The sequence below is a fragment of the Amblyomma mixtum genome, chromosome 4 (assembly GCF_055824585.1).
Source record: "Amblyomma mixtum isolate Tamu chromosome 4, ASM5582458v1, whole genome shotgun sequence".
Taxonomy (NCBI): domain Eukaryota; kingdom Metazoa; phylum Arthropoda; class Arachnida; order Ixodida; family Ixodidae; genus Amblyomma; species Amblyomma mixtum.
This window is the reverse complement of record NC_143015.1, coordinates 128831805-128846236: the sequence shown is the minus strand read 5'-3', so window position 1 is coordinate 128846236 and position 14432 is coordinate 128831805. Positions and strand designations below refer to the sequence as shown.

At 47.5% G+C, this 14432-nt stretch overlaps 1 protein-coding gene across 1 annotated transcript in view; it reads left to right on the top strand.

The window, feature by feature from the left end:
* The window catches only part of LOC149348197 (ubiquitin carboxyl-terminal hydrolase 43-like), a 39874-nt gene that overhangs the window by 20325 nt on the left and 5117 nt on the right, over window positions 1–14432 (top strand). Inside the window, exons 7-10 of the mRNA XM_089587987.1 lie at window positions 3279–3390; window positions 5664–5783; window positions 8602–8770; window positions 12922–14087. Of these exons, the coding sequence (XP_089444113.1) occupies window positions 3279–3390; window positions 5664–5783; window positions 8602–8770; window positions 12922–14087 (1567 nt within the window). The remainder of the gene's footprint in view (window positions 1–3278; window positions 3391–5663; window positions 5784–8601; window positions 8771–12921; window positions 14088–14432) is intronic.

Here is a 14432-nt window from a genome sequence, read left to right as displayed (position 1 = left end):
TTATTACCTTGTTCTAATTGCAAGAAAGCTACTTTCAAAACTAGAAAAGGCTCAGGAAAGAAAAAGCTGGCATCACTGCCACGGCCCATTTTCAGAAACTGCGACAATGTTGGTAATATTTGGGGGGGGGGGGGGGGGATGCAAATCTCGGGGGCTGGGACCATTCACAGTTAACCTGTGATTATGGGTGTCATGTTCGGTTTCAGTCCGGCCACAGTGGGTTTGAATTCGGTGGTGGGAAGAAAAGGTCCGGTTTTTAAAATCCAATTTTCTTGCCAAGAAATGTGTCCTTTGTAGTAGAATGAACTTCAAGAAAGCAGCAAAGAGCTTGAACAAATCATTTTTACCAAGTTGGATGGAGTTGTCTTCATTGTTGCTTTGAAGGGACTGTAAGGGAGTACTACCATCCAATTTCAGCTCTCTGTAAAAATTATTGTTCACCTTTTTGCTGTTTGACGCTCTTGTTGCGAGGCGCTGTAGTCACTCGTTCCGGTCCACACACACAAACAGCACACCTGTACATACAGCGTACCATGGCTCTGGTGCCTCTTTATCTCCTGTGCTGGTCTCCCCCGATTTCTCCTCCATGTCACCCTCTGGCAATAATGATGGTAGTTGGTGTGTGTGGCGCCATCTCTCTGAGCAGCTCAGTACTACTCATGAAGAAACCGCTTGGGCTTCGTCTCCAGTGCCGCCACTCATTCCTCACAGCAGCTTTCTTGATGTTCGTTTGGCAGCAAGAGATGTGATTTTTACACTCGACTCTCAACAACCCTCAGTTGAAGAGGACTGAAAATTTGTTTGAACTTTGCAGAGTTGGCTTTAATGGAAGCCTTTTTCACATTAACGGTTGATGCTGACAGGACCAAGGCATCAGTTGCAATAAAGCAGGGTTTACCTGCCATAAATTTGGAGTTGAAAACAAAACATTTTTTTTTCCTGCCACTGATTCTGACTCATGACAGAGATAATGACTTCGGGTGGACTATGGACTTGATAATCGCTAGCTGGTAGAAGATGGTGATGTGGTCTAGCCTTAGAGATCCACGTAGAAATGCATTGTCATCATTGCAGTTCGCCACTGAAAGCGGCCGGTGGCGGCGGTGCCTATATTTCGATTTCTTGACTTTTTCTAGCTTGCAATACAACCTGATCAGTCGACACTTATAGGCCAACTTCAATTTTAGTCTCAGTGCCCGTTGAATGACTGCAAGATGGAGTAGGCTGGACAACACTGTGTGAAAGGAGAATGTCACTTGTGTGCTAAATTGTGGCAGTTGTGGGAGTGTAAGCTGCCCAGCCTTCACAGGAAGCAAGAAATCGATTGCGCAAGGATGTACCAGCAGTGGCTTGCACCTGCATGATTGAAATAGTAGCCGGTTGGCATAATGCAGCGTTGACATAATAATAATAAACTCTTGGAGCTCACGTGCGGTTACCATAGTGGCTGCAGTGTGGCTGACTTTCATTCCACTGCATCACAATGCACTAGGCTACCTAGTGTGAAGTGTTCCTTGCTTACATCGACTTGCTGTGACTGGATGGACTGGTGTCTTTTGACGCATTAGCCACCTTTGCCGTCTCTTGGAATTCTTGGTTTTCACATCAACTCTCTTGGCCAACCAGTAATGTTTCAGAAGAGCACGGGGCTGTGTTATCAGGCACTGCTTCATGAAGGGCAATTGGAATTGCTCTTGAAGCCGCCGCGGTGGCTCAGTGGTTATGGTGCTCAGCTGCTGACCCGAAAGACGCGGGCTCGATCTCGGCCGCAGCGGTTGAACTTCTTTGGAAGAGGAACTCTAGAGGCCCGTGTACTGTGCGATGTCAGTGCACGTTAAAGAACCCCAGGTGGTCGAAATTTCCGGAGCCCTCCACTACGGCGTCTCTCATAGCCTTAGTCGCTTTGGGACGTTAAACCCCAATAAACCAAACCAAACCAAACCGGAATTGCTCTTGAATAGGATGAAGAACGGATAGAGAAGACGTAGGAGCACAAAAGAAAGAGCGCCACTTCTATGTCATTTCCTTCTATTTTACTGATCACTTCGGTTTTTCTTTGGGCTTATTATTGCGAATACACTCGAACCGCGTTTTAACAAAACTGTTTATAACGAAATTAGAGATATAACGAAGGAATGACAATTCCCCTTGGAAGCTTGGTCAACACGGGCTATAGCGAAGCTACCGCTATAGCGAAGTAATTGCCGAGCCCCTTCAACTTTATTGTAATGAGGTACGACTGTATATAATTTATTACGAAAACAAATCATTTCAAGTAGACTCGTAATAGTTTCACACCTGGCAGTTTGTCGCCAGGAGATTACTTTTGCTCGATACTAGGTGTCTCGAAATTTCTGTTCGAGGCATTTCACACTGCCTTTTTTCTTCTGCCAATGGCCTTGTCATCTTCTTTTCTTCCAGGAAATTCTTTGCTTCTCGAAACAAGCAAGTATTTTTTGCAAATTTCACAGCTGCATTTTTGCATCCTCATCAGTAATACAGGTAATCCTGAGAGTCACAAAGGAAGCAGAGTTGACTAATAGAAGAGAAATAACTTAATGGCGTCTCAGCGGAAATAAAGAGGACAAAATCCACCTGAGAAGGGCGTGTAATGTGGCAAATGGACACCCGATGGTTGCTTAGGGCAGGGGTTCTCAAACTAGGTTTTGTGGAACCCTTGTGTTCCTTGGAGTGTTTCTTGGTTTCCCCAGGTACCTATGCATCACTCATCCACAGACATTTCTTTTGCCCACTTTTTCAGGGAGTAATCGTAGTGCTGTTTGCTTACAGCAAGCCATTTCACCATTCAGCCAGTCATTATGAGTTGAATTTGGACGCTTTGTTTTGGGGCCAGTGCATTTTTTTTTGTTCTCATGTCACTCAGGAAGAGACCGAAGCCAGGACACATGGGGTTCCTCAGCATGTTTTTAAAGCTGCTATGGTACACCAAGTCTAAAAAGAGTGAAAACCCTGTGGCTAAGTGTAAGGGAGTGGATTCAAAGAAAGAGAACTGTAGCGGCAGGGATGCAAGGAGTCTGCTGGGCAGACGAGGTTAGGGAGTTTGCAGGGATGAGTTTGCTGCTGCTGGTACAAGACTGGCGTAGGTAATTTAGATCGCTGAGAGAAGCCATCCTTCTGAAGTGGTTGTAATCTGGCTGATCGTGAGTATACCTTTTCTCCACGGTTCAGTGAGGGCTCATTTCATTTGTAATCATGATTGCACTTGTGCCACTTCCAACATCTTTTTTTTTTTTCTCTCTCTCTGTGTCTTCTGCCAGGTTGTTCCTTGCCGAGGACTCGATCGTGGACGACATTGGCGCTACTCAGCAGGAGCCAGAGCCGTCTGTGTCGCTCTCCGACTGTCTTGCATTTTACTTCACTGAGGAAAAGGTGCGTTGTTGCTTGTGCACTTTCCATTGTGTTGAAGGGACGCTGAGGACAGTCAGTTTCATCCCATTTTTCTTTTTCTTCCTGGTAAAACAAAGTGTTTGGCTTTTTGTGGCTATGGATGCCCCTTTCTCTAGTGTAAACAAGGTCGCCATCATTCCTTTCTTTAGTGTAAACAGGGTTGCCATCGTTCCTTTCTTTAGTGTAAACAAGATTGCCATCGTTCCTTTCTTCAGTGTAAACAAGGTTGCCATCATTCCTTTCTTTAGTGTCAACAAGGTTGCCATCGTTTCTTTCTTTAGTGTAAACAAGGTCACCATCGTTCCTTTCTTTAGTGTAAACAAGGTTGCCATCGTTGTTGTTGTGTGTCATAGTCATAAGCAGTAGTCTAAGAACTATTGGCTATGGCTTATCCTGATGAACATGGACTTAGGGGTATGACTGGTATGGTATGTGGACTTTAATGTCGCAAAGGGACACATTGGCTGGTAGGCTATAGTGGATGCCATAGTAGAGAGCTGTCGATTAATTTCAACTCCTGGCAATTATTTTAGCATGCAGTCACATCACAGAGCACACAGGCGTTCTTGCATTCCACTGATATCAAAATGTAGCTGGTGAAGCCGGGGCTCTGTCTTCCAACCTCGGGATTAGCAGCCGAGTGCCAAAGCGATCATGATGGGTTGGATAAGACTAATAAGGAGGCCGAATGGGGTACGAATATCAGTCTTGAAGTTTTGTTTTGTTTGTGTCTGCCTATTATGTATGAGTGCTGGTGTAGCAATTGTAAATCGCGCGACCATGGTAACTAGCCAGCCCATTGTATATGCTGCTGTTGTTGTTAAATTCCTAGGTGTGGAGTTTTCCCGGCTGTTATGCTTTTTTGAACCAGTCCCATTTAGGCTCCCGTAAAAACCCATGCAATACGAAACTCATCTGCTGCATCGAAACTTTGGCTGCTTTCCTCCATGCTATGTCACAAACATTGCTTTGTGATAGTGATGTAGCCGTAGCAACATTTTTACAGCCTACATTTAGCTCGCGCAAAATAGCAATGCCAGACTGGCGAAAGTGAAACTCCATCGGCACTCCATCAGCACTTGGCACAAAAAAAAAAACCCTGGGATTCATAGATTTCAGAATTTCTGTGATGAAGGAAAACTTAAAATTTGGTTTTCTCTCAAATGTGATCTTAGAAGGTACATCACTGGTGACATAGAGTAGGATTAGTTAAATTTGCTGGTGCAGGATGAGCGATACTGTGGTGCTGTCTTTGGTCATGTGAGGGATTGAGTGGTAGAGGTCCTAATAAAAGTTCCAAGGTTCGCCCTCGCTACAACAGAACAGACGAGAAAGACCTCCTTCTTTCTCTTTTGATATGACACCAGTTTTTGACTCAGCAGTTTTCGACGTCTTCCTGGGAATGGGCCACTAAGGAATGAGGGATGTGCTGCCTAGTACCACTTAGGAACGGAAGGCATGCTGCTTAGGATTGCAGGATGTGCTGCTTAAAAGTAGGAGGCGTGCCGTTTAGGACGCAAGATGTGCCACTTGGAAATGGGCAACATGCTTACGATCAGTAGATAGGCTGCTTAGGAATGGGAGGGCATGTTGCGTAGGATTGGGGGTGAGTGCCGCCTGGGATTTGGGGATGTGTCACTTAGGAAAGGGAGATGTGCTGCTTAGGATTTGGGGATGCGCCAGGACGTGTTGTGTAGGATTGGGGAGGGGGGAGTGCTGCTTAGGATTTGGGGATGTGCCGCTCTGGAATTTGAATGGTGTTTGTTTAAAGTGGAGAAGAGAACGGAACCTCATTTCCTGGGCACTGCAGTGAGTGGTGGCGTTTGTTCTTACCGGTTAACTGTTTGATGGATAGTTTGTTCATTCTATTATTTGCTTAGCCTTAATGTCTTTTATTTTTTGTATGCCACATAATTGTATTTCTAGAACAATATGTGTAAATTTCCTTTGAAGTTATAATCGATACTTCGTCAATACTGTTTTCTGTAAAACTGGTGTTAAGCTCTAAAATGTAATTCTTGTTAATGTATGTTCTTGTTAATGTATATTTTTCTACTCAGCTATTATCCATGTTTGTAGTCATATATTGTGTGTTAAACATATTTTATTCTTCTTCAATATTCTGCATCATCAGGTCATCACCTACTGCCTCGTTGGTGGTTTTGTAGGCCTTTGTCAAGCTGTCAGGAACAGCTTTTTGCCTATGAATCCGCCAGAATCTTTCTGGAAAATAAATGAATTGAATTCTCCGACAGCTGGAACCCGAGGAGGCTTGGCTGTGTCCCCAGTGTGACAGCCGGCAGCAGTGCTTGGCCCAGCTGGGGCTCTGGCTTTGCCCAGAGATCCTGGTCATCCACCTCAAGCGCTTCCACCAGGTGAGAAGCAGCGGCGTTGTTGCCTGAGGTGAAGATCTGCACCCATGGCCAACATCCACTACCGCACCTTTCATTTATTTATTTATTTATTTATTTATTTATTTATTCAAATACCTCACGGGCTCCGACTGGAGTATTATGTGAGGGGGGTTACATAACTGGGGTGGGAAAAAGAAGCAGGTAGAACATGGCTATTTTAACATCGTTATACAAGTAACAAACAGCCAACCATAAAATAGAACTAAATTGAAAAACACACTACAGAACACACTTCAGGAAAAAGCACACTTCAGAACAAAATGCTACTTATTTTTTCTTTGAAAATAACATAATCTGTCATCCTGTCTTCTCTCACTCCCTCCTTTTTCCCTTTTCTTAGGGCATGGTTCAGGTTTCCACTGCCATTTCCTTTCCTCAAAAACCAAACCAATTTTCAATTTGGCCACGGCGGTTGAATTTCTTTGGAGGAGAAATTCTAGAGGCCCGTGTACTGTGCGATGTAAGTGCACGGTAAAGAACCCCAGGTGGTCGAACCTTCCGGATCCCCCAACTACGGAGTCCCTCATAGCCTGAGTCGCTTCGGGGCGTTAAACCCCACAAACCAACCAGCCATTTCTTTACAGTTGTACCATGTTTTTACAGAGCTTAGTAGGCAGAAAAATGCAAGAATTCGGGCAAACAAACCTGTGTACAGGCCTTGGCAGAAGGTACTGAAATGTGTATGATGCTGCTGTTTCTGAATATGTTAACTTAAAACTCATGCCCAAGTGTGAGAGCATTATAAACTCCCAAGCAGAAGTATAAACAAAAGCAGAAACACAAGTGTGCTATATAAACAGATATAAACAAAACCTTTCTTTTGTGCCTTTGGTGACACTGTGGGATGGGGCATAAGTAGCACAGGGGTGTGGAACACTCTTCCTTTCATAAACTCAAAAGAAAACATTCGACAGAAGTCTGTCTGGTTGGGAAATTTAATGTTAGGAGAAGGTAAGTGACGCCAACCAAGCAAAATACAGGAAAAACACGACGTTTCGGGACCGGCTCGGCCCCTTCTTCACGGTGTGACTACGGGCGAGCGCAGCTTGGCTTTTTAAGCCCCTGTGTGGAGGACCTGCGGGTCAATGGCCGCAGCCCATGGACGTAGGATGAGGGGAGAGTCCCCAGGGAACGATTAACATTCTCTCGTGTTTGCTGTATGTGCCACGACTCGAGTAGAAGCCTCCTGCGTGGGTTAGCTTCCGTTTCCAATACAATGCTGCTGTCGAAGTCAATTGGGTGGTCACACCCTTCACAGTGTTCGGCCACGGCGCTGTCATGTCAGGCGACTTAAATTTTTGCAGGGTTGTCTTTGTAAATTGTGCAAGCTGTACCATGACTCAAGGTTCGTCTACAAGAACAGCCTGTGGCTAGTTGGAAACTGCTCTGTAACACTCACCATAGCCAGTGCTAAAAAAAGAAGCCGAGGCTCCATGTTGTTGCTGTGCCCACCGAGTTGTATGGTTCATACTATTTGATCTGAGCCTGTTCAGTAATGTGACTGTTAAGCATGTTGTAAATGCTGAGGGTATTGATATCGATAAAATGATTTGTGTCACTGTCATTATCATCGTCAGCAGCAGCAGGCAGGCTATGCCCATTGTAGTACTAGGGCCCCTTCCAGTGCTTACTACCGTATTTTCCGGTGTATAAGACGCGGCTTTTTTTTCAGAAATCTTGCTGATGCGTCCTATACAAGGGTGCGTCTTATACGCCAATTTTTCCTTTTTTTGCGAGTTCAGAAATTACTCAGGCTCTTGTTCAAGTTTTTTTCGCCGAAAAAATATCACTACCGATGACGCGGTTGTAACACGGTTAATACTTCAATTCATGGACCGCCATGCGCCACTTTTTTTAAGTGAGCTTTATCATGAAACGACGGGGATGATGACTTCCTGGATCACAAACACGCACCGTTTCGGAGGCCCCAAGCAAAAGTAATGTGAAATGGCAAAAGATGGCGACAAACACGCTTCTCGCCATTGTCAGGACAAGCCAAGACAAGCCGGCGTTCTTTTTTAGCCACCCTTTCCAACTTTCTTTGCTCCGTGTATGTAGTGAGAAGAGAATGTGTCAGCCGCGTTGCCTCCAGAAATGGGCGAACTTTTTGATAGCACATTCGAAGATGAAGACTTCGAAGGTTTTAAGTAGAAATAAAATGTTGTTATGGACATATGGGAGAGCTCCTTCGTTCTTTCTTTTTTCTAAAACGTGGGCGGGTATGGCATTTGTGTTGCCTTTTTCGATCACTTAGCATTGCTGAAGAATTTCTCACAGGTAAGGTGCATTTTGCGATGGTCACGTAAGCGTGTTCAATTAAACCTCACTAGCCTAACTGTCTAAATTGGGGTGTGCCGTATACACGGGTGCGTCTTATATACCAACTTTTTCAATGACAGCCTGCATATATGGCATGTGCGTCTTATACACCGGAAAATACGGTAGTTATATTTACACATTGTACCAGTCATGACCGCCATATCGCGGCAGATTCCCCAAATGCATTACTGCTGCTCTTGCCATTTCCATTTCATCAGCACCTGTTCGTCTCGCTCTCTGGTTACTGTGTGTACTTACATGGGGGGCACACCAGCATAATGAATTCACCAGCTATTTTGTGTGTGAAAATGTAGTTTTTGCTATCACATTGCACCACACAAATTAAAGCACCCCTGTATTTTTTTTTTTAATTTCGAAAATTGTTTTGCTGAAGAAAAGTGCATCATCTACTGTGCGAGTAGCGAATCTGAACTGCGCACTCTGAACTTACGTTTCACAGAACGGAGGCCGACACAGCAAGCTCGCAACGCGGGTCGAAGTTCCCTTGCAAGATCTGGATCTGAGTGGTCACCTCTGCCAGGGTGCAGCGGTGTCCGGTGGCGCCCTCTATGACCTGTACGCCTTCTGCAGTCATCACGGTTCAGGTCTCCAGGGCGGCCACTACACTGGTAAGCGTCACGCATGTCCCTGCCATAGTTTCTTCTAGCAGAGATTCTCAAACTTGGTTTCACGGGTTCTTGGGCTCCTTGGGGAACTTCTTGTTCTCTTCGAGAACCTAAATCCATGCTTGCCTCGACCATATTTGTAGTTTTACACACTTTGTTTTGGGACTGATCTTACTTTAATTGCGTATGGAGGACTGTTTCACTCTACAGCCAGTCATTATTATGGAATTTGATTATTGAATATTTATTATTGAATTTTTTAAAAGCTTCATTCAGCGGTTGTTCTTTGCATGCATGTTAGGCACGAAGTGACAGAAGTCAAGAAATGCTAAGCTGCTCAGCACCTATTGAGAAGCATTATGGTTCTCTGAGTCATAAAAAGATTGAGGACCCCTGGTGTACAGCAGTAACTGAGATCTGTCTGGTGGGCATTGCAGTTGCAAAGCAATGCTCAAGTGGGCATTGTTGATAGTTGTTTCTTTACTTCTGTTTGAGTATTCCTGTGGTGTCTCTGAGCATAAACAAAGTGCGATGCCTTTTGAGCGCAGAAAAAAATGGCACGATGTACAGTGTAGTCCACTTATAACAATACCAGATACAGTAAAAGCTCGTTAATTCGAACTTCACGGGACCGGGAAAAAAGTTCGAATTATCCGATGTTCGAATTATCGAATGGCCGCGAAAAAACCGACAGAAACCATTTGCATTACGGTATATGTAGGGTATTTACTCGCGTAACGAACCCACTCACATAATGACCCCCCCCCCCCCGATTTTTGCCTAAGAATCTGAAAAAAAAAAAAAGCGTCAGTCGTTAACGCTTCCCTCCGTTTGGCACCGTCACCGCCCACAACGCATTTCTTGGCGCGCGCCAAGATGCTGCGCAGAGATAACATCACTTATCGCTGCGCAGAATCTTGGCGCGCCGCCAAAAGCGTTGTGGGCCGTGACGTGCCAAACGGAGGGAAGCGTTAACGACTGTTATCGCTGCGCAGCATCTTGGCGCGCCGCCAAGAAATGCGTTGTGGGCCGTGACGGTGCCAAACGGAGGGAAGCGTTAACGACTGACGCTTTCTTTTTTTTTTTTTTTTTCAGATTCTTAGGCCGGGGGGGGGGGGGGGGGGGGGGGGTAGCTCCAGCAAGGGGGAAGCGAACTTTGGCGAAGTGCCAGCGCTTGTTCGGTTGCGCAAGCCTAGTTCAAAAGCGGGCGTCTTGTTCGCGGCTGAGCGCGTGCTTCCGTCGCGTCCGACCGATGGGTGGAAGCATGGACACTCGCAAAGAAAAAAAAAGTTTTTCGCTCGTAATTTGTAGCGCCGGTCCGAAGTCATAGCCTTCATGGGCGTTGGCTGGGACCGCGCTGACAGTGCTTATCCGTATTTTCGAATTAACAGGGCTCGAATTAACGAGTATTTAGATGCGAGTTCCGGAGGTTGCGCGGAAAAGAGGGTAGGCAGCCGCCAGTGCGGTCGCCAAACCCTACCCTCCAGTGCCGCCGGCCACCGCGCCGGTGATGGTGCCATTTAAGCTTTACCCACTTTTCCAAGGTTTTATCTAGTTCCATCTTCTGTGTCCGTTTAGGAGGTACGCAGCTAACTATGCGGAGGAGGTGCTTTTTTTTTTTTTTTGGCCACATGCTGTGTGCCAAGCCGCCCAGACGCGGTGGCGCGTAGTTCGAATTATCCGTAACCGAACCGACTCGCTTTCGAATTAACGGGCTTTTTTATACACAGATCTCTATGGAGCTTGGCCGGACCAAGTAGTGTAGTTCGAATTATCCGAAAATTCGAATTATCGAGTTTTGAATTAACGAGCTTTCACTGTATAACGATATATCGGTTATAACGATCAAATTATTTAAATTCATCAATTTTCCCATTGCCCCTATGTAAAAATAAACCACATATAACGATACGATTATCGGCGATATATCGGATACAACGATAGAATTTTGACCGCCTGGAAAGTATTTACTAGGAAATTTCGTTTGAATATTTGCAAAAAAAATAAAATTGTTTGAAGAGAATGACGGGAAAAGTGCCGCAAATAGACCGTTGTGGAGAAATCCGCAAGGACGCAATGCATGCGGCCTTTGGAAGTAAGCGCCATCATCATCGCAATCGCTGGAGAGAGAAGGTGGGGAGAAGGGGAGCGTTTGCTTGGCCGCCAGTCCGTTGGCCACCGCCGTGCCGTGCGAAGGGTGCGGCCGTATCGCTATCGCCACGATCGCACGATTGTACGTGGAAGATGGCGCCGACTAAGCGGCGGACGGCGATCTCTCTCGAGGTGAAGCACCAGTTTCACAAGGATTTCCGGCAGGGCTTCAAGGTAGGAAGCCTCACTAAAAAGTATGGGCTTTCGCAGTCGACTATTTCGACCATAATCAAGGCTGTAGATGTCCTCGAGAAGGCCGGCTCCAGCGGCCACGACGACCAGCGAAAGAGGGTTAGAGACCCTTTGTACAGAGATGTCGAAGAGAGTCTCTGCCAGTGGTTCCTGAACGCTCGCAACCGGAATGTTCCGATCACAGGACCGATTCTGTCTGCAAAGGCAAAGACATCCGCTTTGCTTCTGGGACGTGAAAACTTCGAGCCCGGCGGAGGATGGATCCAGAGGTTCAGGGATCGCCACGGCATTGTTTATAAAAGCTTCGTCGGGGAGGCTGCCTCGCTGGACGTGTGTGCGAAAGACGAGTGGCTGGCGACAAAACTGCCCGAGCTGTTGGAGCGCTATGAGGAAAAGAACATTTTCAATGGGGACGAGACAGCGTTGTTCTACGAAATGCTGCCTTCAAGGACGCACGCGCTCAAAGGGGACCCGTGCATCGGTGGAAAGCACAGCAAGGTCCGAGTGACAGTGTTTTTGTGCGCCAGCATGGATGGTAGCGAGCATCTCAAGCCGTTTGTGATTGGGAAATCCAAGAGGCCCCACTGCTTCAGGAACCAACATATTCCAGTCCGCTATCGAAATAACAAAAAAGCGTGGATGACTCGCGACCTGTTTCAGGAATGGCTGCTCGAGTTTGACGGCGCAATGGAATGAAAGAAGAGGAAAGTTGTCCTACTCCTCGACAATTGCTCTGCGCACAGCGTCAGCGTGAAGCTGACGTCTGTTGAGTTGGTCTTCCTGCCTCCGAACACCACGGCAGGTCTGCAGCCCATGGACGCAGGCGTAATTGCCAATTTCAAGGCCCTCTACAGACGTCGCATGCTCGAATGGCTGATCTTAAAAATAGACCGCTCGATATCGCCAGAGCATGCTTCCGGGCCTCCTCACCTGAAGGTGAGCTTGATCGAAGCGGTGCGGTTTGTGTATGGTGCGTGGTATGAGGTGAAGCAGTCCACAATCAAGAACTGCTTTAGAAAAGCAGGCTTCGTGCGTCCCGACTGTGCGGTCTCAGAAGGGACAGATGCCTTGCTCCCCGAAACTGCCGATGTGGGTGCACTCTGGAATCATGTTGCCGCTTCCGACAACGCCGGCGGAGCGCTCTTAGACGACTTTTTGAACGCTGACAACGCTGCTGCTTCGTGTGAGGAATTCACCGATGAGGCCATTGCCGAGGAGCAGCTATTGCGACAAAAAGCGGCATCGAGCGATGATGAAAAAAGTGATGACGATGACGGCAGCATTGACAACGATGGCAGTGACACCACCACGCCAGCTCCAATGTCTTCACGAAGTGCCTTACAGTCCATCCAGTCGCTGATAAGCTTTATGCATGGTACAGGACTGCCGCACATATACGCACAGCAAGTAGAGAAGATGCATACGGAAATAATTAAGCTTCAGCTGCCACTCAAGCAAGCGCGGATTTGACTTTTTTAAGCGTGATTAACCTATTTATTCTCTTTATATGTACAGCAATAAAGTGTTCAGTGTTCTTTAGTGACTAGCTTTGTTCTATCCGACTGAATCATCGCTGGCAAGTAGGTAAGTCTGCATGCACGTGAAAATGCATGCATGCTCTCGTTTACTTTTTTTTTTCTTTATTTCTTTTTGGCGGTCCAGATATAACGATAATCGGTTATAACGATCGAATTTTCCCGTTTTCTCAATATCGTTATAAGTGGATTGCACTGTACTTCGTTGAAAACAGTTTTTACAATAGCGGACTGTTGATGGGATTCTTTCTTCCACCCGGCCTTGCCCCCTCATAGCTTGCTGCAAGAACCCAGTGGACGAGAAGTGGTACCTCTTCGACGACGCCAGAGTCCGGCGGGCCCTCGACGAGGACCTTGTGGCGCGTGACGCCTACCTGCTGTTCTACCGGAGACAGCCACCAACGTCCCGGGCGACGCGGTCAAGTCCTCCGGGCCACTGGTTCACTAGGACTCCACTTCCGACAAGTAGAAGTCAACAGCAGTTGGTCCGTGGCTCGCCGTCTAGAAGTTCCAGCATACCTCCGCCGGCAGTCCGAGAAGAGCCATCGTCGTTCCCGTGTGCATCTTCTCCGAGTGGCAGCAGTGACGCAGACGTGGTGTTGCTGTCGCCGGGGTCTCCGTCATCATCTCCATCTGTTCACGAATTCATCTCCGACCCCTCGTTCTCCTCGTCATCTCAAAAGCCGGAGACCTCCTACTCAACGGCAGGCCATGTTGACAGGCCAAATCGCCTCGACAGTTCTCCGACAACGAGAAGTCGCGGGGACGGTCCGACGGAGAAGTCACAGCACCGCCTCAGTCCGCCCCCGAAGACTTCTCCGACGAAGACGTCACCCACCACGAGGGCTAGTCGCAGCAGCAGCTACCGGCCCCGACCAACTTACCTCTGCACGACCTCCTCCTCTTCGACGAGGGGATCGCCGCCAAAGAAAGTCGGCGGCTGCGACGGAGGCGGGCAGAGCGCGGGAGTCGGAGCGTCGTCCACGGCGTTGCGGAGGAATTCACCGACGGCGGTGAAGTTGACGTGGAATTCGGCCGCATCGCCGGTTGGACTGCCGGCCGTGGACACAAGCGGCAGCTCGGCAGCGAGAAAGGGCAGGGTTGCACTCCTGGCAGCGAAGTTCTCGCAGCCGGATGAAGCGGTCTCGTCCAAATGGCCCTACAAGTTTCCGGAGGACGGCGGCGGCAGTCTTGTGCCGGAGCGGACATCGTCCTTGGGTCGAGTAGGTGCCTACTCTCCCGGGGTCAATGATGAAAACTTCTCCCCGTCATCCTCCTACGCCCCTGTCAATGGCCTGTCAGCCTACCAGAGCCAATCTCTGAACCGCTCGTTGCCCGCTCCGTTGTCTCCGGAGACACTGAGCCGTCGTGTCCTGTCTCCCCGTGTTCCGCGGACGTCAAGGCAGCTCCGAAGCCACAACGCAGATTTTGGCTGTGAAAAGGTGCGTGACGTTTCCAGTTCATTTTCTTTCTTTTTTCTTTTTAGCGTCAAGAGTTCTAAGATGGCGCCCTGCGAGTTTCAAGTAATTAGTCCAAAAAAAAAAAAAACTGAAGTCTTGCTTCTGTCTGAAACTTGAAACTTGGCAGTTCGCAGACTGGCAAAGTTGCACTAAGGGATAGTCTTAGTGGTGGCAGGAATTAGTTAATGGTACAAAGCGTAGTTAATTGGGAAACAGTGGGAGAAGCCTTTGTTCTGCATTGACTGTGGCAGGGGAGGTGATGATGATGATGATGGTGGCGGCCATTGGCAGTGGAGTTGTGACCAATAGCAGAATCCCAATAGGCAG